The sequence below is a fragment of the Eublepharis macularius genome, chromosome 1, assembly GCF_028583425.1.
Source record: "Eublepharis macularius isolate TG4126 chromosome 1, MPM_Emac_v1.0, whole genome shotgun sequence".
Taxonomy (NCBI): domain Eukaryota; kingdom Metazoa; phylum Chordata; class Lepidosauria; order Squamata; family Eublepharidae; genus Eublepharis; species Eublepharis macularius.
Window position 1 is genome coordinate 60,122,800 of NC_072790.1, and position 22,245 is coordinate 60,145,044.

The window sequence follows — 22,245 nt, forward strand, 5'->3', positions numbered from 1 at the left end:
AAGGCAATGCAGTGCAATAGCATACCCTCTGAACTTTCCTGGGCAGTTCAGATTTCAGATATCCTCCCTCACAACATCTCTGTTTGCAGATGATTTAGCATTCTTAATTAGCATTTTCTTTTAATCTTACCTTGACAAAGAGGGGCAGGGAAATCCCACTGATACATGCCATTTGGGTGATGCCTACAAGTTGCATTGCTAAGGCCAATCATTCTGTATCCAGGTTTACAATAGTAAAGAACAGCGCTGCCAACCATTCCCCTTGTTCTATTCACAATTCCACCATTCTTCACAATATGGTTTAAGCTGCAGTAAGGAGCTATATGGGAAGAAAATAAACAAATGTCGAGACTCAGCATGCAAGATGATGACTCTATCCTCACAATCAAAATCCATATAAAAGTCACTCAGATTACAGCATTCATATATGCAGCACAGCACTCTTGCACTAGAAATTGCCTTTGAACCTCTCTCGTACATTTTCTTTGAGTTCATGATGCCTTTCTAATGTGCAAAGAAATTAGGAAAGAACCATTTTTTAATTCAGACGAGCATTTGGGTACGTGTAAATTTCATTTCTGCATTGCAGTGCAATTTAGGCAACACCAATTTTGCCTGGGAAAAGATTTAATATATACATTTGCAGCAGTGGGATATTACATATGTATTTCTTGTTGCTGAAGATATTCTCTACCTGCAGATAACCTCCCATCCAGCAGCCAAGGCTGCATATCTTCAGCCCAGTCAGATCATTATCATTAAAAAGGCCACAGAAAGAAGAAAGTCATTATAAAATTGCTAAGGCTGCATCTGCACATAGATATGGAGCTATTGTTGCACTATAGTTATCATTCGCTAATGGACTGTAATGCCTGCACAGGAAAATCCAGTTGTGAAAGATTGCTATAGCACCATGATTTTGCAATATCCAACAGTAGGTGGATAATAGCAAAACCTCCTCTTTTTATTTCCCAGGCATTCTGAAACCAGCATGCAGGTGGGGACAATGCCCAATTCAACTCTCCCCCCAACTTTTGAATAAATGACAAGTTTTCATAGATTAACTGATGTGTCTTTTCAATTAGCATTGCTCAGTGACTCCAGGAGCGAGAGGCATGGCACTCTCACCCCATGAGCTCGGCTTCATTCTCACTTCTTGTAGGATGCAAACCTTTGCTTTTCAAAGGGCCGAATTACACTTTGTGTTCATGTATGGAAGCAGTGTACGAGGACAATCATTTCAACTTACAAGATTTTAAATTTTTTTTAAGAATTAGTTCATCGAAGTAGAAGTGGCTGTTGTCTCATTTACACCAAGTAAGCAGGAACAATTATTTTCTTCTGAATTAAGGAATCCTCCAATAAACTGATTTTGAGATCAATACCCTGCCCTAGCAATACAATTAAGCTCTTTAGCTGACCGTTTGGGCTTGTTTTAATGGCAGTTCCTGTTCTGAATATTTTCCTCTGTTTATGAAAAAATGCCCTCTAAACAATAGTCAGCAACTACCCGCATATAAAGTGACACTGACTATATACGAGGGCTGTCAAGGCATCACTGTAAACAGCCAGGAGGGAGAATTAAAATATCCTTCTCTTTATCTCCTTGGCTTCATGTGCCACCTGTTAACAGTTGAACAAGCAAATTTCCAGGTGAGAATGTGGTATTCAAACCAGTATTTTTACTTTAATTTCTCATACACCCATATTATCATTTATTAGGGCAATGTTGGTTTTTTTCTGGCAGGGCTGCAATCCTAAGCATGCATAGGATGGGGTCTACTCCTTAAAATAAATTTGAGACTGTATATCCCCACAAATTATGTAAATCTCACATATTAGTATTTTGCATAATTTTGTGCTTCAGCAAGGAACTATAAGAGTCACTTAATCCTCACCTTGGTCCACAGGAACACCGGTTCATGTCCCTCTGACCTGTGGGATTTTACACCAGATACTACCAAAATGTTTTCACCTTTTGTATCTGAGACATGTAAGCAGAAAACTTGAATAAACGTTCACTCTTACATCTAATAAGAATTTTGTGCTCACGTGGTGCAGTCACAGAAATTCAGGATATGCCCTGCTGTGAGTAAATCCACTGAAAGAAATGGGTCTGGTGGTCAGTGGAACATATAGCAGCCCATGGATAAATACTCATTTGTTTTTTCCTTAGGCTGCATAGCCAGTAGGCTCACCTCTATGTAAATATTTTGCCCTAGCAGAGATGAAATGATTATTTTCTACAAAACCAGAAAAGTTTAGCGAACTCTACAAAACATTCTGGACATCAGCTATTCACCAAACCTTGTGCAAAGTCATGGTTGGAGGAACAGAGGAGGGAGGCGGGCAGGCAGTAAATCATTGCAATAGGCTGATAGTTGTGAGGGAGCCTGCTGGCTCAGTCACAGCTGCCACAGCATCAATAGCCTTTTTGAGCCTTGAGTTTCTTTCCTATTTTTCACGCTGCTGCATTCCCTCATAAAGATTCAGGCTCGCTTGCTTCCTCTGCTACTTGCTGTTATTCCTTTCTCATGCTGGCTGTCTCTCCTGCATCAGATGTAAAACTTACAGACATGGAGAGAACTATACAGCCGTTCAGAACATGCTGTCAGGGAAACATGAGAAAAGTTTACTCTGAGCTGCTGTTCAAAGGTATTCTCCTTCTAGAAGGTTAAATATATCCATACCCTGTGCTCATTCTTACTTTTGTGTTAACATTACTGGCAAATATATCTCCTCAACAAATGAGTGTTAACGGGCACGAACCAAATTACGAACTAAAGTTAAGCAAGAACCAGGCCAGTTCAACTATTGCGAACCAGTAGTTCATGGGACCCCTTTTTCATGAACCGCCACGATTTTTTAGGCCAGTCCGTTCGGTTTGTAATCGGTAAACGAAGCCAAACAGCCTGACGCCAATCCATTATTTCCCTAGGCAACAGAGGGGATTAATGTTTGCAGACCTTCTGCAGCCATGGAAACACCAATCTTAGCCCTCAAAACCTTGATAGAAAGCTCTCCCTGCCAACCAGAAAGCTCCCATTCTGCTCTATGAAAGCAAGAAGTATATAACTCCCAGCTCTCAAGCGTGTGGTTTCACTTTCCAGCAGGCAGACTGAGAGGGAGGAAGGAACTGCTGTTGGGAGTTGGAGTGAGAGAGGGCATATTTTGGAGGGTTTGGGTGGAGTTGCTGCTTAAAAAGAGACTGATAAACAGACTCATTCTTATTTAGACCACCTTTCTTGGCTGAGAAGGTGTTTTGTGTAGAAGGTGTTTTGTGTGGAGTCTGTTGCCTCCGGAGCAAGGAGAACCATCCAGTGGAGATGAAGAGGGCCCCCACTATTTGAGCACCTCTCCTAGCTAGAAAGGTGTTTTATGTGGTGGATTAGGGGCCTTTTCCGCCACCCTAGTCCCAGATCTATTGCTAAGTTCTGGGGCCAAGCTTAATGGGTTCCTCCGCTGAGGGCTCAAAGTACTCTTTTTATTTTGTTTGTTTATCATTCTTATTTTGTGCACCTGTCTTGCCTGGGAAGGTGTCTGGGTGGTGGGTTAGGGGCCTTTTCTCCCTTCCCCAGTCTCAGGGCCACTGCCAGGCTCTAGGGCCAAGCTTGGTGGTTTCCTCGGCTAAGGGCTCTTCTTATTAGCTCCATGAGGGTTAGAGTGAGGGGCAAGGGTGGTCATGGGGGGAAGAAGTCCCAAGCTTGTCCTGCTGGCCCACTGGTGCCCAGCAATAGTGGGGAGGTCTGAGTCAGAGCCTTTTTATCAAGTTCCACTTGTGGGGAGGGAGGAGGTGGCAGAAGAGTTATCAGCATTGCCAGAAGAAGAGCAGCTACTAAAACTTTTTCAGGAGGAGTGTCATGTCTGCATCCATGTCACTGTTTTAAGTGTTGAGGCAAATTATGTCCAACAACCTACTTGGCTTTTTGTTAACATTGTTACTAGCTTAGAAGATAATCAGATTCAGTGGATGTAGTATCCCTCCACTTCATAAGGTAACACAGAATCCTATATCTAAATCCTCATACTGAAACTAGAGAAATATAGAAAGACACCATCTTAAATTGGTTTGAATACTCTGGTTTTCATCCCTCCATATCAGTTGTAGGACACAAACCAAAAGCAACCCAACAACCATGTTTAATAATGCAGATAGTACTTGGTACTTAATGAACCTGTAATTTTTTCTGGTTTGAACTGGCAGGGAAATCAGGACACTAAGGGACCAGCAGGTTGTTATACATGGCTGGTGCACTCTCTAATGCAGGCTTATTCTGGGTGCTATCACTATTTGGCTTACAGAAGAGGAACACCCAGTGGAGCCAATAGTGGCGCCACATGATTGGGCTGAGGAAGGAAAAAAAAATTTAAAATACATTTTTGGATCATGCTGTGTAAAGTAGTCCATTCCTGATTGTTCACCCTATCAAGCTACATCCTGAAGACCAAGACCTCCTTTGCAACGTGCAATGATTGACTTTCCCAGTCATCAAGATTTCTACTGTTCTACTTGCTGGGAACCACGAGTCTACTGTATAGTTAGTGTTGGGGCCGTCCAGATATAACACAAACAGTAAACATGCTATGCCAAAGGTGTGCTAAGCCTTTCCATAGGGATTGGATAGTGGCAAAACGCGTCTTAAAATATCTAAAGGCTACTCTCAATTTCTCTTTGGTTCTAAAAGCCACTGAACCTATGCAAATCACTATGTTCTGTGATGCTAGTTGGGCAGATCGCCCTGACAGTAAATCCACTACAGGACTAGCCATATTTTTAGGAGGTGCTCTCATTGCACATAAGACATTAAAACAGTCTTTGTTGGCACATTCATCTTGTGAAGCCGAGTTTGCAGCTATGAGCCAAGGTATTTTAGAGCTGGAAGTAATACAACAGCTCATGTCTGACATGAGAATGCATTGTGCAGTACCTATTGCTGTTTATGGGGATAATACAGCAGCACAACAGTTAGCCCAAGATGGTGGAATTAAAACACGCAGTAAACACATCTTAACACTGTGGCTTACCAGCTAGGAGGAAGATGGTGAATTTGCCTAGTTTATACAGCATGTATAAAGTTCAGGAATGTGCCTTACATAGTCCTGGCATGACAATATGGCAAGGGTAAAGTATATTATCTGCACATATGGTTCAAGCCCTGGCTGCTGAGAAGGTCTCTGTTGGCAGGGCTGGAAATGACCACTTTTAAAGTCTTGAAAGACCAATAACCATAACAAATAGTTTTTTTTGTAACAAAATAAAAAACACGTTAGGCATATGTGCAGTCTTTACCAGGGGAACACTAACCACATTGCATGAAAACTGCCTGTGGATTGCCTGTGCACACTGAAAGTTGTACAGAAATGTGTATAAAATCAATCAACAGATTCAGATACCTACAACCAGATAGCTTTCAAACAGTGTGGCCAGTATTAATACAGAATTAAATCCTTTTAGTTTCTATTGTATTTTGAAAGCTTGCTTAGGTTCATAGTTTTAATTATAACCTACCAGTTTACGACTGTACAAGTGGGGAACCCACAAGACTCACAGAGAGGGATCCCATAATTCCCCCATCACTCCCTGAGACATCCACTATTGGGCAGCCCACTCACTAGCCAGACAACCCACCCTGAGTGCCACCATTTCCACTTGCATGGCTAATACAGCAGCAATGATGGCTGCTCCCGTTCCTCCTCTTTCCATCTGCAGCACCACTTCCTTCACCTGACTGGTTCTTGCTGTAGAGGCTCCCACTGTCCATGCCTATCTGTCCTCTTGTGCTGCTACAATCTCCATCTGCCTGGCTCATTTAGTGGTGGCAGGGGCTCCCACTCCTTCTGAGTCACCTACTTGCTTTATGTGACAGTGGGGGGGGGGCACAAGGGAGGAAGACAGTCTTTAAAAGGGCTGCAGTTAGCATCTACACCAGGCAGCTGTTGGGAGGCGCACAGCTCCAGTAGGAAAAGGGCAGGGGAGAAGATTGGAGGCCATTCCAGCCATTTTGCATCACTTAAGAGGGACAATTGCCACTGCAAGAGCAAAAGGAGCATTCCCTCAAAATGGCAGCCATTTCCTACATCGCAGAAACTTATTAAACATTTTAAATTTCTTTGGGGGAATTTTTATGCAAACCTCGGGGCAGATTCAGGTCTGTATACAAACACCTCCCTACTCTGTACCTAATCCCAGTGCATGGATTTAATGATCTACATTCTAAAGTACCACATCAGATTTAGATGTAAGATACATGGATAATTGATTAATAATGATGCTAATTAATACTAGTACTATGTATACAGTCATTAAGCAAAGCAATGCAATAGGTAATGTGAGACTGGTCCATATATTGTAGTGATTATTTCTGGTACATGTTCTATGAGTTGACCTGCAATGGAATTTGATAGTGATCATTATCTACTGACCTGAGTAACGAATCTTGAACCCTTTCTTACTAGTTGCATGGTCAGTTGACCAGCGCAAATACAACTGATTGGTTTTGCTTGTGTAGTTAAGTTGTCCGGTATGATTTCCACTCAGAGCAACCAGTGAAGGACTTTGGCCAGATGAACCTGAGGATAATATAAAAATGAAAAATAATATATTTTGAATAGATCCTCTCATTAAATGCTGAAACTTTTCATAGCTATAAAAGATTAGTCAAACTGTACTTAGAAGTATTCAGTGATTGGAAGTATATTCAAAATACGTATTATCCCATTTTCATGGCCTTAAAGAGAGACATTTCTCATTTCTTTCAAATGCCACTTTTCTGTAGATTCTTTGGTTTAATCCCTTAATTCTCATCCCAAACTAGCAAAGGTAGCTGACGCAACAGCTTTAGGTCTGAGGTGGTTGTTTGGAGAAACCACTTTAGACTCCAAGGAGTCACATAATTCCTCTCTATGAACTAATTGTTTTACACACTTTAGGAAAGGGTTGCAAACCAATTATTGAAAGCTGTAGAGAGAACACATTTCACAAAGACCAAAAATGTTTGAAAACAGACTCGCCATTTCATCTTAGCGCTAAAATACTCCACTGTCAGAAACAGTAACATTTGACATTAGCTTTGTTCTTCCAATATTAATAATTGAATAAATGACAAATATTTATTCTTACCATCAAATATTTCCAGCTCATCAAATTGTTTTTCACTTTGAAATGTTTCTACAAAGATAGAGATGTTGTAGCCTGGTTCAACTTTAAGAGTCCAGGCACAGGTTTGTGAATTGGGATAGTTGCCCGGGTAACCTGGACTGAGAATTACTCCAGATGAATCAGTACGGACTTCATTTGCTGGGCACTGTGCTATATAAAAAGAAAGAAAGAAATCAAGATGTTGTTTGCTTTCAGCATTTTTCTTTGATTATTTTGTATAAAAAGACACTTTATGGAAGTTCTTGAATTTATATCAAGTTGAAGAGAAATCAATCAAGGTGCTGAGATCTTGTTTACCAGCTGCCCTGACCATTAGGCCATAAATCAGCCATTATTTTCATGAAACCAAATATTATAATAACCTCAAAAGTGAGTATTTTATATAGGAACACTCATGCTAACCTTTTATACCAATGTGAACATCAAAGTCTGCTTAAAATGAATGTTCTTGTTGCCCTTACTACTTCTTGCTCTGGAAAATCTATTTGGCAGATAACAAAATAACGAAGAAAAGCCAACAGTGTCACGAAATTGCATAGCAGAAAACAAATAAGATATAATGGACACATGAAGCAAGGGAATAAAAATCTTAGTAGCTTCAATAGCTTCATGGAAGTCAATATAAGCCTCACTACAGTGAGTTTTCCTTGAAGAGTACCTCCACGTTTTTTTTTTTTTAAATTTGCATCTGCTACCAATAGCTGTGTAAGGAGAATGTTGGCCACTCTGCACCCCATAATCACCCTTCTCCATTCCCCAGGTTTTTGTCTCAAAAGCTTGCACTTCATTAGAAGGACAACAATCCCTGTAACTTGCCTGCATCAAAATATCCTTTAAAACCATAGTCCTACTTTCTGTTCTTTATTCTAATAGCTTTTTTGTAGTGCTGAATGGGTGCTATTTTATCCATTCACTATAAAAACTTGCTAATTACTTCTTCTGACTCCTTTTAGCAAAAGGATTTGTCACAATCCTAGGAACTGGGAAACAAAATCCCATCACAGAAAACTTTTTTTTAAAATCTCAGAACAGTAACATCAAATTTATTCTTGTATGGCTGCATAATGTTTACAAGAGTATTTGTGAAAGTCAAAGACTATTCTAGGAGTCAAAAATAAATTAGATGGTTTGTAGTTACAGAAAGGGTAAGTATGACTGGCAAAATGTGAAGATTAATGCTGAGAAAGTGCGGGACAAAGTGAAATGAAGTGTGGAAAAAAATCTGGCTGCATCTAGAAGACTGTAATTTACCAGGCATTAAAAAGTAGACCGTGTTGTAGCAGAGAACTTTACTTATTAAAAGAGCCCAAATAATACATAAAAAGAGTCCTGCTTTCCAGATTAAAAATATAGAATAAAATAAAATTAAGCATAATAATATACTTCTGCTGATAATATACTTCTACTGATTAAATGGAACATTTTTCTGGAAGTGCCCATTCACACGTTAATCCTAAGCAAATAAAAGTGAGTAGTGTTTTCTCCCCCTTGTCATCTCCTTTGACATACCTGTCCCAGGGCTGCCTGCTGTTCTTTCCTACCTTGTCAGGGATAACAGTGTGGGGGACTGCTATGAATTAGCAAGTCAAATTGTACAGTATTTCAAACAGTGAAAATGTTGTCTTTTCTATTGGTAAAATGTAAACAATTTCAAATATTTTATATAAAAATGAGAATCTACATTTTCCAATGAAAAACAGCAACAGAGAAGGAAAGGTAAACATATATTTCTTGGGAGGGGGAAAAACACTAGAAAAGGAAGCTTTGATAGCTGGCTTAAACTGAATTTCTATTCTTGTAATGTCAATGTTTATATATAAAGATAATTTAGTGTTATGTCTTCAACAAATTAAGGACTGGTACAGATGACTGCTGCTTTTCTCCATAAGATAAGATGATGCGGGCTTGCATGTGTCCAATCTCCAGTTTTTGAGCATCTATGCTCACACCGTTTCTGTATCAACCAGGACACTTTGTGTATAGTGATACACATGACCACAATGATTTCTACTATCATAACAATCATAGGAGTTGTTACTATAGGCCAGTAAGGCCAAATGAGGTATAACATTGGTAGATCCATAAACCTGTGTTTCCCTCTGCAGGACTAATAGCTGCTACTGTAGAATGATGGAGGTCAGGAAGTAATGCAGCAGAATAAATGTTTTCACGCCATTCTCTATTTAATGAAAATCACCCAACTTCCTGGAAATCAATCTAGCTCAGTTTGCAAAAGTTTTTAATATCTCCTTGTGATACCTTCATTTTATATAATAACATAATAATAATAATAATATTCAATTTATATACCGCCCTTCAGGACAACTTAATGCCCACTCAGAGCGGTTTACAAAGTATGTTGTTATTATCACCACAACAATCACCCTGTGAGGTGGGTGGGGCTGAGAGAGCTCCAGAGTAGGGGTGGGCATGAACTGCGAAAAAACCAAACCGTGCGGTTCATGGTTCGTGCGTTTTCATGAACCACGAACTTCCCTGAACTGGGGCAAGTTCGCAAACTGGTTTGTGGTTCATAGTTCCTGGGGTTTAAACCTGTGGCTCAGCTGCTTGTCGGGGAAATCCCCAACAAGCAGCTGATCATTTAAACAACAGGGCTGATTATTTAAACAGCCCCACCCGCAGTCTAAATGGCCATTCCCCCGCTGCTCGGAGTGGCAGGGAAATGGCCATTTAAACAGCGGGGCTTGGCTGGCCAGCCAGGAGTTCCCGGCCAGCCAGCCAGCCAAGCCCTGCAGTTTAAATGATCAGCTACTTGTTGAGGATCTCCCCAACAAGCAGTTGATCCGCGGGTTTAAATGCCCCTTTCCGTGCCGCTTAGCAGTGTGCCTCTTTGCAGTCCCTTTCCGTGCCGCTTTGCAGCAGCTTTGCAACAGCACAGAAAGGGGCATTGCTTTTTTAAATGAACCAACCGAACGAGCCAGCATACCAGTTCGGAAGTTCATGGAAAGTAGCTTCCATGAACCACTGGTTCATGAACCATGAACTGCTGGTTTGCAAGCCACAAACCGGGCTGGGTCATGGTTCTTTTTGGTTCATGTTCTGTTTTGTGCCCATCTCTACTCCAGAGAGCTATGACTAGCCCAAGGTCACCCAGCTGGCTTCAAGAGGAGGAGTGGGGAATCAAACCCAGCTCTCCAGATTAGAGTCCCACACTCTTAACCACTACACCAAACTGGCTCTTACGACTTCTTGCTCTGTAGAAGTAGAAAAGAGCAAGAGTCCAGTAGTACCTGTAAGACTAACAAAATTTGCAGTAGGGTATGAGCATTCGTGAGCCAAAGCTCACTTCTTCAGATCAGCTGAAGATATGAGCCACAGCTGAAGAAGTGAGCTGTAGTTCACGAAAGCCCATACCCTACCACAAATTTTTTTGGTGCTACTGGACTCTAGCTTTTTTCTACTGCTACAGACAGACTAACATGGTTACCCATCTTTATTTTATATTAGGCAGCAACATTTTTATATTAATAATATAACCTGATTAACTCTCATTTTAACTACTAGATACAGCTGGTATGTTTTGCTTTTGACTTGCAAAAGTTCTTTGTTTCATATAATCCAGATGCCATAGTATGAAATATTATAGTTATAAACAAACCAAACTGTTTTTAGGTTCACTCTCTCACACAGACATACACCTTTTCTTCTTTTCAGCTGGGAAAGGTCATCCTCTCCAAGCTCCCATTGATACTACCATAAACATCTCTCAACAATTAGAGCCTGCTGAAAAAACAACAGCCTACCATTCAGATCCATTAACCTAACAAAGAAAAGGTTACACAGCATTTGGCAGAAATACTATTGCAGATTGCAATGGGAATCCTTGTATGAACTCCTAAAGAAACACACCCAGGAGGACCCCATAAAGGCTACCAAAACAATTTTAAACAGAAAAAGTAACTTCTGTACTACTACTACTACTACTACTACTACTACTACTACTACTACTACTACTACTACTACTCTCACTGAGATCCAAGGTAATTACACAGTACAAAAAATACAATATAATAAACAGCAAGGATGTTCACTGAGCAAAGTACCATAATGAACAACAGTCAGGACATTCAGTGAAAGTATGGTAGCAGAAATTTGAAAAACAAGCCTGGCATGGTATGGAACTGGCTTGTATGTGGCCTTTTGCATCTCTCATGTTTGGTATGCCTGGCCGGGTTCCCCTCCCCCCCATATTTGGGCAGCTCTATTCCAGCTGGTTCTCAGGATGAGAACTGGGAGTGGGGGTGGATGATAACCTCAATAAGGTTGAGAGCCAGTTTGGTGTAGTGGTTAAGAGTGACAGGACTCTACTCTGGAGAGCTGGGTTTGATTTCCTTCTCCTCTGCTTCAAGCCAGCTGGGTGACCTTGTGTCAGTCACAACTCTCCAGAGCTCTCTTAGTCCCACCCACCTCACAGGGTGATTGCTATTTTTACTTTTATTATTATTATTATATTAGATTTTTAGTCCGCCCTCCCTGCCGAGTGGGCTCAGGGCGGAGCACAACACTTTAATTTACATAAAAACACATAAAAGCAGATAAAAACATTACAATAAAATTTAAAGCACTACATACAATAAAAACTTATCCTCACATGGCAATGGAAGAGTTACTTCATTTCATACATGGCCCACATATCCATATCTATAGATATATATATAGGGTGGTGGACAGATCTTTTCAAGTCAAGTCAAGTATGGCCAGCGGGGGCCCAGCCTAGCCTCAGCCATGGAGGGTAATAATAATAACCCTCCACCATGAGGATAATAATAACATGCTTTGTAAACAGCTCTAAGTGAGTGTTAAGTTGTCCTGAAGGGCAGTATATATAAATCTAATATTATTATTATTGAGGCAGCTTTTAAAAACATTTCTATTAGTAACACATGTGGGTGGAATTGTGGTGAAACTGACCACCCCCCTCTACTTAGCTAGGAGTGAAATTGACAAAGGTCGATTTCAGTTGTACTATCTCTCTGCAAAAAAGAATGAAAAGAGAACTTCCCCCTTCATGATTCATTGATCCTGTGCTGGACATAACATTACCAACCCCCCCCCCCAAAACAGGAGAGGATGGAAGAGGAGATGGAAAGGAGGAGAGTGGGAGGGGCTGGATAGATGAGAGTAGACAATCACAATGAAGTGGGATGGCAGGGGACAGGAGAGGGGGGAAGAGGATGGAACACCAAAAAAGGAATAAAGAGTGTGCAGGGAAACAGCAATGTGCAAAGAGGATTTTTTTTTAAAAAAATCATGGTATAAGTGCTCCCAGCAAATCCACGGAAAATCCGCATAGTGGTCAGAGTGACTACTCATGGTGACAAATCTGGTGCAGATGGTCAGGAGAAAAACACTGCAGTATGGGAACTGAACCAGCGAAACAGACCCATGCAGACTTGGTCAGAGGTTAAAAGTATCAACAAGCTTAATCTATGCTTTCCGGTAGAGTTTTTGTGATTATGAAAGAACTTTCTACATTTGCTGCTATAAAAAGCAAAGCAATGCCTGCCTGTTGATTGCCAGTTCACTCATTACATTTCTCCAGTGAGGAGGAACTGGGAGGAATCACACAGAGAAGAAAAAAAGGTCATCAGTGTGAATGCAAGTGACCCACTGAGATTTTATAACCCAGAAGCATGGTTTTAAACATTAAACACTCTTTTTTTTGGTAACTGTGGCTGTACTGTGGGCTGATGTGGTTTTACTTTCTGCCCTGGACCCATAAGAACAATGCATAATGCATACAGTAGGCAGAATGAACTGATCAAGGGGGAGAGAGAAAATATTTCTCTCATGCTTCAGCGATTTAAATCTTTTATCCTGTTCCTGGTGCTTTCTGATTCAAGCAAATTTGATTATTTATTTTGCACATTAAAATTAAAAGATTCTATATGGAAAATATGTTCTCAAGCAACTGCATTGCTGCGGAATGCTACATATACAGTGCATTCCTAAGCAGAGTTAAGCAGTGGGGACACTTTTAAATCCACAGAAGTCCTCTAGCACTGAAATTGTAGGACTAGCTCAGCCATGGATTCTTGCAGTTTTCATAGTTATACACTGGAAATCATTTGAAGTTGTTACCAGAACTGCTCTTTTATTATAATGGGGAATTAGCTGTAGCAGTCTGTAACCTTAAAATTAAGCGCGGATCATAACCTATGTATACGGAGGTCCCGATCCCAGACACTCTAGTGAAAAAGAGGCAGACAACGAATAAGTTCCAAACACGTGTATTTAGTGTGGCGTAAGCCTAACTTGCACAATCATACAAGGAACACACAAGATCTAAGAAACATAGAGTAGGAAATGCAGAGACGTTCGCATTAGCGGGTTCCCAACGATGATAAGGGAAATACTCACAATCCTGGAGCGAAGCAGAGACACAGCAGCGAGGGTGGCCCAATGCCAGCACTGGGACCACAGACGGACAGCAAGGAGGTCTGGATAAGGAATGGCCTGAGCCACGGACAGCAAGGGGGGGGGGGTCTGGATAGGGAATGGCCTGAGCCACAGACAGCAAGGGGGGGGGTCTGGATAGGGAATGGCCTGAGCCACGGACAGCAAGAGGGGGGGGTCTGGATAGAGAATGGCCTGAGCACCGAGTGGTCTGGGAGACCAGCTTAAATACCCCAAAACGTACCCTGGGGCTGGTGCTGTACTTGGTGGTTCTCACAGATTAAAACAAAGGGTCTAATGGGCTACTGAATGGCTTGGATGGGCCACTTTGGTAATCAGATTGTGATAAGTGACACCTCAGGAAGAGGGGACAAAAGAGGGAGGGGGAAATCCAAGTGGGCTGAATGGATGTTCCAGCGGACAGGGCTTGTCCTGATGTCATCAGCTTCTGGAATGCGGAGGTTTCTTTGAGATGCATTCTCTAAGTGCTTGGGATGGTCGGCACTTAGTTCTTCTCCGGGGCGGCTCCTAAGATATGCAGAGCGGGGCGAGGGGCTCTCGCTGCGGACGTGGTGTGCCCGCTTCGCCGAAATGGCTTCTCAACGCAGTCTTCCTCTCAGGGTCTTCTGGCTGCCTGAGAACATGGATGCCGGCTGGGCATAGCTGAGGCTGGTTTGCAGGCTGCCCGGTAGCGAGGGCAAGCTCGGGGACCGACCCGCGGGAGGCTCCAGGCGGGAACTGACCAGGGAGCGCCTAGCTAGGCTCGCTGGAGGTTTCCCCGGCAGGCGCCCGGCTGCTAGCAGCGGCTTGGGCCCATATGAGGCAGGCTTCCATGGAGGCAGCGGGAACAACACTTTAAAACACAGTCCAAAGCAGGGAACAGGCACGGTCCGTGGCAGATGGCAATGCAGGCACGGGGCACACTTGTAACAGAGTCCAAACACACACTGGGAATTCCAGATACAGGTCAGGGCAGGGCTGCCCAGAAAGAGAGTCCTTTGTGCAGTTATCCAAACATGGAGTCAGTAAACTACACAGTCTATTACAGCAGCAGGGTAATTGACACGCAGGCAGGAAACTGACACGTGTATCAGAACACACACGTGCAAAGCAATCTTTGGTGTAGCAGTGAAACAGCAATGCAGGAAACTTTAGCACAGTTCATGGCAGGCTTTAAAGCAGGGGAGGGGGCCTACTTGGCAACAAAGTAGCTCCAAGGGAAACTGCATCATATAGGCATGATCTTAGCTCCTTATTATACTGTGCTACTTTTCTTCTTTAATCCTTATTATATTGTGCTTTATCCTTATTATACTGTGCTATTTTTCCTCTTCAAATAGTTTCCTCTCTAAAAGAACAGCAATAATACATACAACATGACAACAATTAAAAATTCAATCTTTGCATGCACAAGGGAAGTTCCACGAGTGTGTGTACGGAACACCACGTACATGCTGGAGCTCCTAGACTAAAGACATTTAGAATGTGCTCCAACATCAAAAGTTGCTTTGTACTTCTCATAAATCAGCCATGCTTGGGTTGTGGTCTTTCTCCTGAAATGGTACTCTATATTATGTGTTGCATGTACTTTAGATAAAAACCTTAAAAACAATGGTGTTTGCCATCACTGAGGAAGTTGGAATTATTTCGCAGTCTTTATTTAGTTTCCAAGTGCCTCCAAATGTCTTCAGTTTTGATATTTGTATAAGGTACTATAATCACGGTGTTTTGTCCCCAATGATGTTTATTCTGAAGTAATTTGGAAAGTTATCCCACAGTTAAAATGATCCTCAGTCACCCTGATTAACCTCCTAATATTTTCTTTAAGGACAGAGTGATAAAAAGTCACAAAAGAATTTTGTATATATGTCCATTTTCCATTTTTGGCTAATTTTCTCCCCTTTCCCCATTCTTTTTTTCTTTTAAAAACATGGTTTGTGAAGATTGCAGCTTCTCTGCTTTTCAAATGCTGAATCCTTAACGTAAGACTCTGATGTTTTTAAATTTAAAATGATTTCATATAGAAAACTAGAAAACAATTTTAAAGGTTTTTTTCCTGATACCTCATAATTTGTTTTTAACTATTGATTTGTTTTAAAGCAAATTTCAAACACAGAATAGGAGAGAGGAAAACGCAGCAATTCCTCTTCAAACTTACCTTCACAAAATGGAGGGGAGCCCTCAAATTGGAGTTGTGTTTTTAACTTACAGAACATCATGTCATTTCCGACCAAGGTGTAGCCAGGATGGCACTTGTACTTGGCAAAGTCCCCTGGAAAAAATTCATACCGCACATAATATATGAGATTGAAGTAAAATTATCTACATATAAAACACCTTAGGAACTTGAAAGTGAATACAATATAACAACCTTAATAAATACCTAAGGTTTTCTACCACATGGCTGTCTGACCATATTCATTGCCACATATGTAGTGTAATTTTTTTCTTGGGTGTATGTAGCCCTCAGCACTTCTGAAATTTTACCCCTAGCTGCCTTTCTAAACAAGATTATTTAAAGTACAAGCAAGGTATGAGATGGAATTCTATACTACAAGTAAAGTTGAACAGAGAATATAAGTTTGCAGCTGTGGAAAACACATTGATCGTTACCTATTTCAAAATCATCATCTTCTGTAAGCAAGTCAGCTTGTGGAACTGATGGTGGAGGCTGGCACTTCTTAAGTTGATATGCTATAAAAGTAAATTAAAAACGTCACCACCGGTTTTAAAATAAGCATCAGTATAGGTTTATTTTATTTCATTTAGACCCAAAGCGAAGTTGTGATTCTAGCACAATATTGTTATATGTTCAAGTAAAACATTTGTTCATCAACCGTTGATATTGTGGTTCTAAATTCCCAGCTGGAATAATGTCTTATACATGTACTGTGTTCAGATAACCATGCACCTTAGACTTGAATGCTTTAATGGAAATTAAAGAAAACTATGGCATATATGGCTTGGTGCAATCTGCAGTTCAGCTGTATTTTGCAGAAGCCTTCTGGTCTTCTACCAGCACAGACAGATGAACCCTTCCTGGACCCAGGAATACCCGAGGCACAGAGACTACATGGCCTGCAGGCTATGAAATTACCCTTGGTAATACCTGTAATGGGTTGGAGCAGTTACAAAAAGTTTCAGTCATGGGCAGTGGAGTCCCATAGAGTTGGAAAACCTGAATGGAAACTAACAAGTCAAAGCAATGCTGCTTGATGTTGCACAGTTTATGCATTAAGTGTCTTAAATGCATACCTATGGTGTGTTGCAGCTGAAGACATGGAGAAAATGCTACATGGTTCACTATGATTCAGCAGCATTGTACCTCCCATCCTATTAACTTTAATTAAACAGATTTTGACCGAATACTGCATTTTTAAGATGACTATCACCCTGTCCTCCTTTCCCTTCTCTCCCTCACCATATTTTTTGGGGGGGCTGATGGGTTTCCTTAAAATTAATGATGTTTCCTTTACTAAGAAACAAAAAAGAAAGAGGTTGCCATGAAAATTCATAACAAGAATCCCAAATGAATCCATGAAGTAACAGTGGATAGTCCTGCTCCTTAACATTTCCCTGTCTCACAGTGGAATCCTATTCAGATTTACTTTGGTCTAAAGCTAAAGCAACACTAAGTAGGATTGTGCTGTTAGTCTTTCATTTCTGACTATAATAGGGTTGCCAGTTGCCTGCTGGTGGTAGGAGACCTCCCTCCCTCTGCTTTTTCTGCCCAATGCTGCTCAGCTGAGTGGTGGGAGGAAAACTGGGGTGGGGGTGGGGGATAGGGAGTGCACAACTGGCATCCCCATTGTGAGGACAGGGCATATCCTAGAGCATCACTTCTGGCATGATGACATCATTATGCTAGGGATCCTGATCATGCCACCCCATAAATTTCTGTCTCCTCCATCTCCCACTGGTTGTCAGGCTGTATGTCACTCTCAGGGCCTAAGCTGTGTGTTAAAGGCTTGGGCAGAGGCAAAGTCTATGGACAAGCCTGAAGCAAGGCACCCAGTTGGGTGAGGCAAGAGTTGGCTGGTGGGTGAGGCGAGAACAAGTTCATAGAACAGTCTGGGGTCGGTACGCACAGGGCAGTCCAAGAGTAAGTCAGTCGGTCTAAGTTAGTTCCACAAGAAAGTCAGTCCAAGAGCAAGTCATAAGCAAAGCTGAGTCCAAAAGGCGGTCTGGAGTAGAGGGCTGAAGTTCCGTTTGTGGGGCGTAAGGCAGGGGTCCAAGGTCAGGGTCGAGAGAAACCTGGCGTGGAATAGCAGGAGACAGGGAGTGACGCATAAGGTTGCTTCCATGCTGAGTTCTGCTTGGTGTGCTCCTTTTATCTCCTTGATTAATTATTAGGCTAGGGCACAGGTGTTGCCTCTTCCTCTGATTCCAGTGCCTCGGTCTCAGGGACTAATGTGGCCCAGCACTGTGTGAGTAGTAGGGTGCTCCTACATCACTCCCAGGCCGTTGCCCGCTCTCAGTACCTCCATCATTCAGTTGGCTCAGAGGATCCTGGTGGCCCAGGCTTCTGTGGTTCTCGCTTTCCTTCACCAGAATGAGCCCTCAGCCATGGAAGCCCCTCTTGAGGGTCCTGTCGCTGGTTCCTGCTGCTCTGGTGGGCACTCCCCCAGCGAAGAGAGCTCCTTGGGTGCAGGGACCAGCTCCTCCAGTTCCTTGGCCTCTAAGGAGGACGTGACAGCCAGCCGCACAGTGGGCTGACTCACAACACTGTACCTGGCAACCTTAGGCTAGAACTTGGAATTGGTCTAATGCTCCAAAAGAGAAACTATCCCATCTTATAAAGGAAGCTGAATAATCCTTGAAAGAAGATTAAGATACCACTATGCTTTTTTAACACCAAAAAATCCTTAGGTCTTGCTGAGGAGTGCACGGCCTGGGTTAAGTGGGCCAGCTTTTTTCCATTAAAATATTAAAACCCAAGTAACTTGGAATTAAATATTTAACATTCATTTTGCTGTGGATAATAAAGGCTGATACTCTGGTGGTTTTTATTAAATGAAAATATCATGCCAATTAAACCAATCTAATTTATTTTAACATCAGTAGGCAGAAAATATTCTTTTAAAGCTCCACAGGCTGCTGCTCTGTCTCTTTCATTCACACACACAATACTTGTAAGATGAAAAGTAGAAAACTGACCATGAAAATTGAGAACGAAGAACCCTCCAGTGGAGAAGTCACTGTGAAACTTGAGGAGGACTTGATTACTTGAGCTATAAGCTGTCTCAAGAGCTGTGTTCCCACTGAACACTCCCAGCTGAGGTGAATTTTGGTCAGGGCCATCCCTAAAGACCAAAAGAAAGAAAGCAATGTCAGCAAAACCATATAATTAAGCTTTAAATTGACTCTATTTTCCCTTGATGGTAGTTTTAAATCCTTGAGAAGGCAGGTTAATTCTAATAATTGTAGCTTGGGATAATTCAAATCTATGGAGACAGTTAAGAGCCTGACCTTTTAGCAAAGGTTAGGAAAGCTGTGCAAGTAACATTTATATCTGAATAGGTAGAGTATTGTATTGTTTCTCTCGAGATCAACTGAGGTAATTCATCACACTCCTATTTACAGGAAAAAAGATCATTTCTTTGTGTGTGAAATGTTTTGCAACATTTTTATTCACTATGAGATTCATTCCTGCTACGTTCTAAGTCCAGGAAACCAAACATGAAGGGCATAGTCAGTAAACAAGGCCAATAAACATCTCCTTTTTCAAACAGTTGTATAAGTCTTTTCAAGACAATGCCATGGTTTGTTGTCATGTTACTTATATTGCATCACCAAGTGAAGCTATTTAGATAAAAATAAGAAATGTATTTGTTAGAGGAAAAAAGTCTCAACCATAGACTTATTTTATCAGACTCCACCCAGGCCATTTTCACACTGTCTATAAATCGCACGAGACTCACGGAAGGCTGCCGGCTTTCTCGCGCGATTTTTGACACCATCAGTTTACAAAACGCTACAAACAGTGATTTACGGCGTTTTGTAATCGGATGGTGTTAAAAATCGCACGAGGAAGCCGGCAGCCTTCTGAGTCTCGCACGATTTATAGACAGTGTGAAAACAGCCCCAGTTACATTTCAACAATCTGAAGGAAATGATAATATGTTATCATATGTCACATAAGAAATCAGTAAGACTCTCTCAGTTGTTAAGTAGATTTTGACTTTCCATTACCTTTGGATTAAAAAGGCTGTTTTGTCACTTGGGTCCATCACTGAGTCCATCATTAGTTCAACTTTTCACAGAAAAGCCCCCCTCCCAAGAATGAATTAATTTCATGTCTGGTTTAAGGCAGCCTGGTTAATCTATGAACAATCCCAATCCATCTTCAGGTGCACTTTAAAAGGAAACTTTCTCTGACTATTTGTGTCAGAATATAAAGTGTAACCTACTAGCATTGATTGCCCCTCCTACTATCAGACTGGGTCCATTTTTAACAATAATATCTTGGAGAAGTGTCTTCCCATTAACCTAGATTGTACCTATTAATGCTTCTGGGATTTTACAATTTAGCACTGCAACTTTCTTAGGTTCAGGTCTCAAAGATGTACAGTTTTCTCTGTGAAAAAACAATGAAGGACCATTCAGTTCGTTCAAGCCCTCATGCAGTTTGAAGAGGTACAGCCCAAACATAGGTTTGTCACTTTAGAGATAACAAGTCATAGTCAACACAGCAACAAGTCATAGAACAGATAAAGCAGAGTAAGAGTGTGGAGCAACATCTCGGGTGTCCTTCTGATCCAACCCCAGATTTAAACAGCAGAGTGGAACAATCACAATGGGGTAGATCAGAGCACACAATAGAAAGAACAATACAATTACAGTTGTATCACTGTCCCATCTCTTCACCCGTGTCTGTGGCCCTATGAACATCTGCTTTATATTGCCATTTTCAGGAATGAGCAACTATAACATGCAAGGTATAGCTGTATTCTAGCGGGATTCTATTCCCTGGCTTGGTGCACTGTCCAGGACTCTGCCAGTTTTGAGAGTGTGTATCTAATGTTGGGAGTATGATACAGGATTCCGTTGATGTACCACCAGTAGGGGTGTGCGCTTTGGGTATCCTATTTGGGTAAAATATCCTAATCGGGTCCGATTCTGAAAGCTTCGGTATTTCCGAATCGGGGCCAGCATTCGGAAATACCGAATCAAAGCTTCCCGAAGCATTCATAATGCTTCGGGAAGCTTCAGGGCCCCATGGGTTAAGTTTACAGGGCCCTTTCACAAGCAGCAGGGCTCTTTAAACTTACTCATTCCCCACCTTACCCCCCACCCCCACTTACCTGGCACTGTGCTAGAGGAGGCAGCCATCTTGCCTCCCTCCTGCCCTCCGGCAGTGGTGGCTCTCTCTGCTGGCCAGCTGGCTGCGCCAGCCATGGCTGCACAATGATGGCAGCAGGGAAGGCCCTCTCTGCTTGTCAGCCGCGCCAGCTGCAGCTGCACAGCAATGGCGGCAGGGAAGGCCCTCTCTGTCGGCCAGCTGCACCCCCTGTGGCTGTGTGGCAATGGCAGCAGGGAAGGCCCTCCCTGCCGGTCAGCCGCGCCGGCCGTGGCTGCGCATTGGCGGCAGGGAAGGCCTTCTCCGCTGGCCAGCGCAGTGTTACCTCCAGCCTTCCACCTGACCAGGTAAGTGGGGTGGGGGTGGGGGGATAAGGTTAAAGAGTGTGGGTGAGATTTTAAGGGTGGGGTGGACCTCCTCCTCCCCCATCACTTCAGTATGATCCAAATCTTTACGGAGCATACCGAAGCGACTTAGAAACTTGAATCCGAAGCAGCATGCAACTTCGGATTTTGGGTTTTTCTGAAGCTTTTTCCCGCTTCAGGTAAACCTGAAGCAGGAAACCTGAAGTTTTTTTGGGTTCACACCCCTAACTACCAGCCCTGCTGCCCAAATGTCTCTCTGCCTGAGCTGGTGGAGGTGGTCTTGGAGGTAGTGTTGAAGACTCCTAGGCTGATTGTTTGGGGGTATTTCAACATCTAAGCTGAGGCTACCTTGTTGGGAGTGGCTCTGGATTTTATCATCTGTGTGACAACCACGGACCCCACACCCAGTGTAGGTCACAGGTTTCATCTGGTGTTCTGCTCTGGACAGGACTCTCCTGGCTTTCCACAAACTATGAAAAATTGAATTATTCAAGAGGGTTGTTTTACTCAGATAGCAGGGCTGAACTATAAGGCACTCATGGAGATGCATTACTGAAGGGATAGGAACTATAGACTTTACTACTATGTACTGTCTGTTGCTGTAAGTATGACCCCTACTGGGTAGTTTCTGTGTTTAGCCTATCAGTCTTAGAATTATGTTGGATTTCTGCTCATTTGAAACTTGGCAAACTTGCATTCATACACCCTATTACAATGTTTATTTAAATGTATTTGAAACTGACTGTACTGACTCAAACTTTGTAACCTGCCTTGAGTCTCAGTGAGAAAGAGAATATAAGTAATGTAAATAAATAAATAAGACCTGAAGATGGGGATACTGAAGATGGTCTGCTTGTCATTGACATATCACTACTTGCTGCAGTTTAGACTTATAGGAATATCAAGATTCCTCAGAGGTGAGGGATCAATCAAAATGATTCACCCTCATAGCATAATGAATTTGACTTGTTTTCAGATGGCATTAGGGGACTTTCCTGTTGATA

At 42.1% G+C, this 22,245-nt stretch overlaps 1 protein-coding gene across 1 annotated transcript in view; it reads right to left on the reverse strand.

Moving 5' to 3' along the window:
* The window catches only part of CSMD1 (CUB and Sushi multiple domains 1), a 1,321,894-nt gene that overhangs the window by 103,672 nt on the left and 1,195,977 nt on the right, over positions 1–22,245 (reverse strand). The window contains exons 45-50 of the mRNA XM_054971211.1: positions 18,734–18,879; positions 16,190–16,270; positions 15,735–15,848; positions 7,121–7,309; positions 6,424–6,570; positions 131–319 (exon numbers count right to left, since the gene is read on the reverse strand). Of these exons, the coding sequence (XP_054827186.1) occupies positions 131–319; positions 6,424–6,570; positions 7,121–7,309; positions 15,735–15,848; positions 16,190–16,270; positions 18,734–18,879 (866 nt within the window). The remainder of the gene's footprint in view (positions 1–130; positions 320–6,423; positions 6,571–7,120; positions 7,310–15,734; positions 15,849–16,189; positions 16,271–18,733; positions 18,880–22,245) is intronic.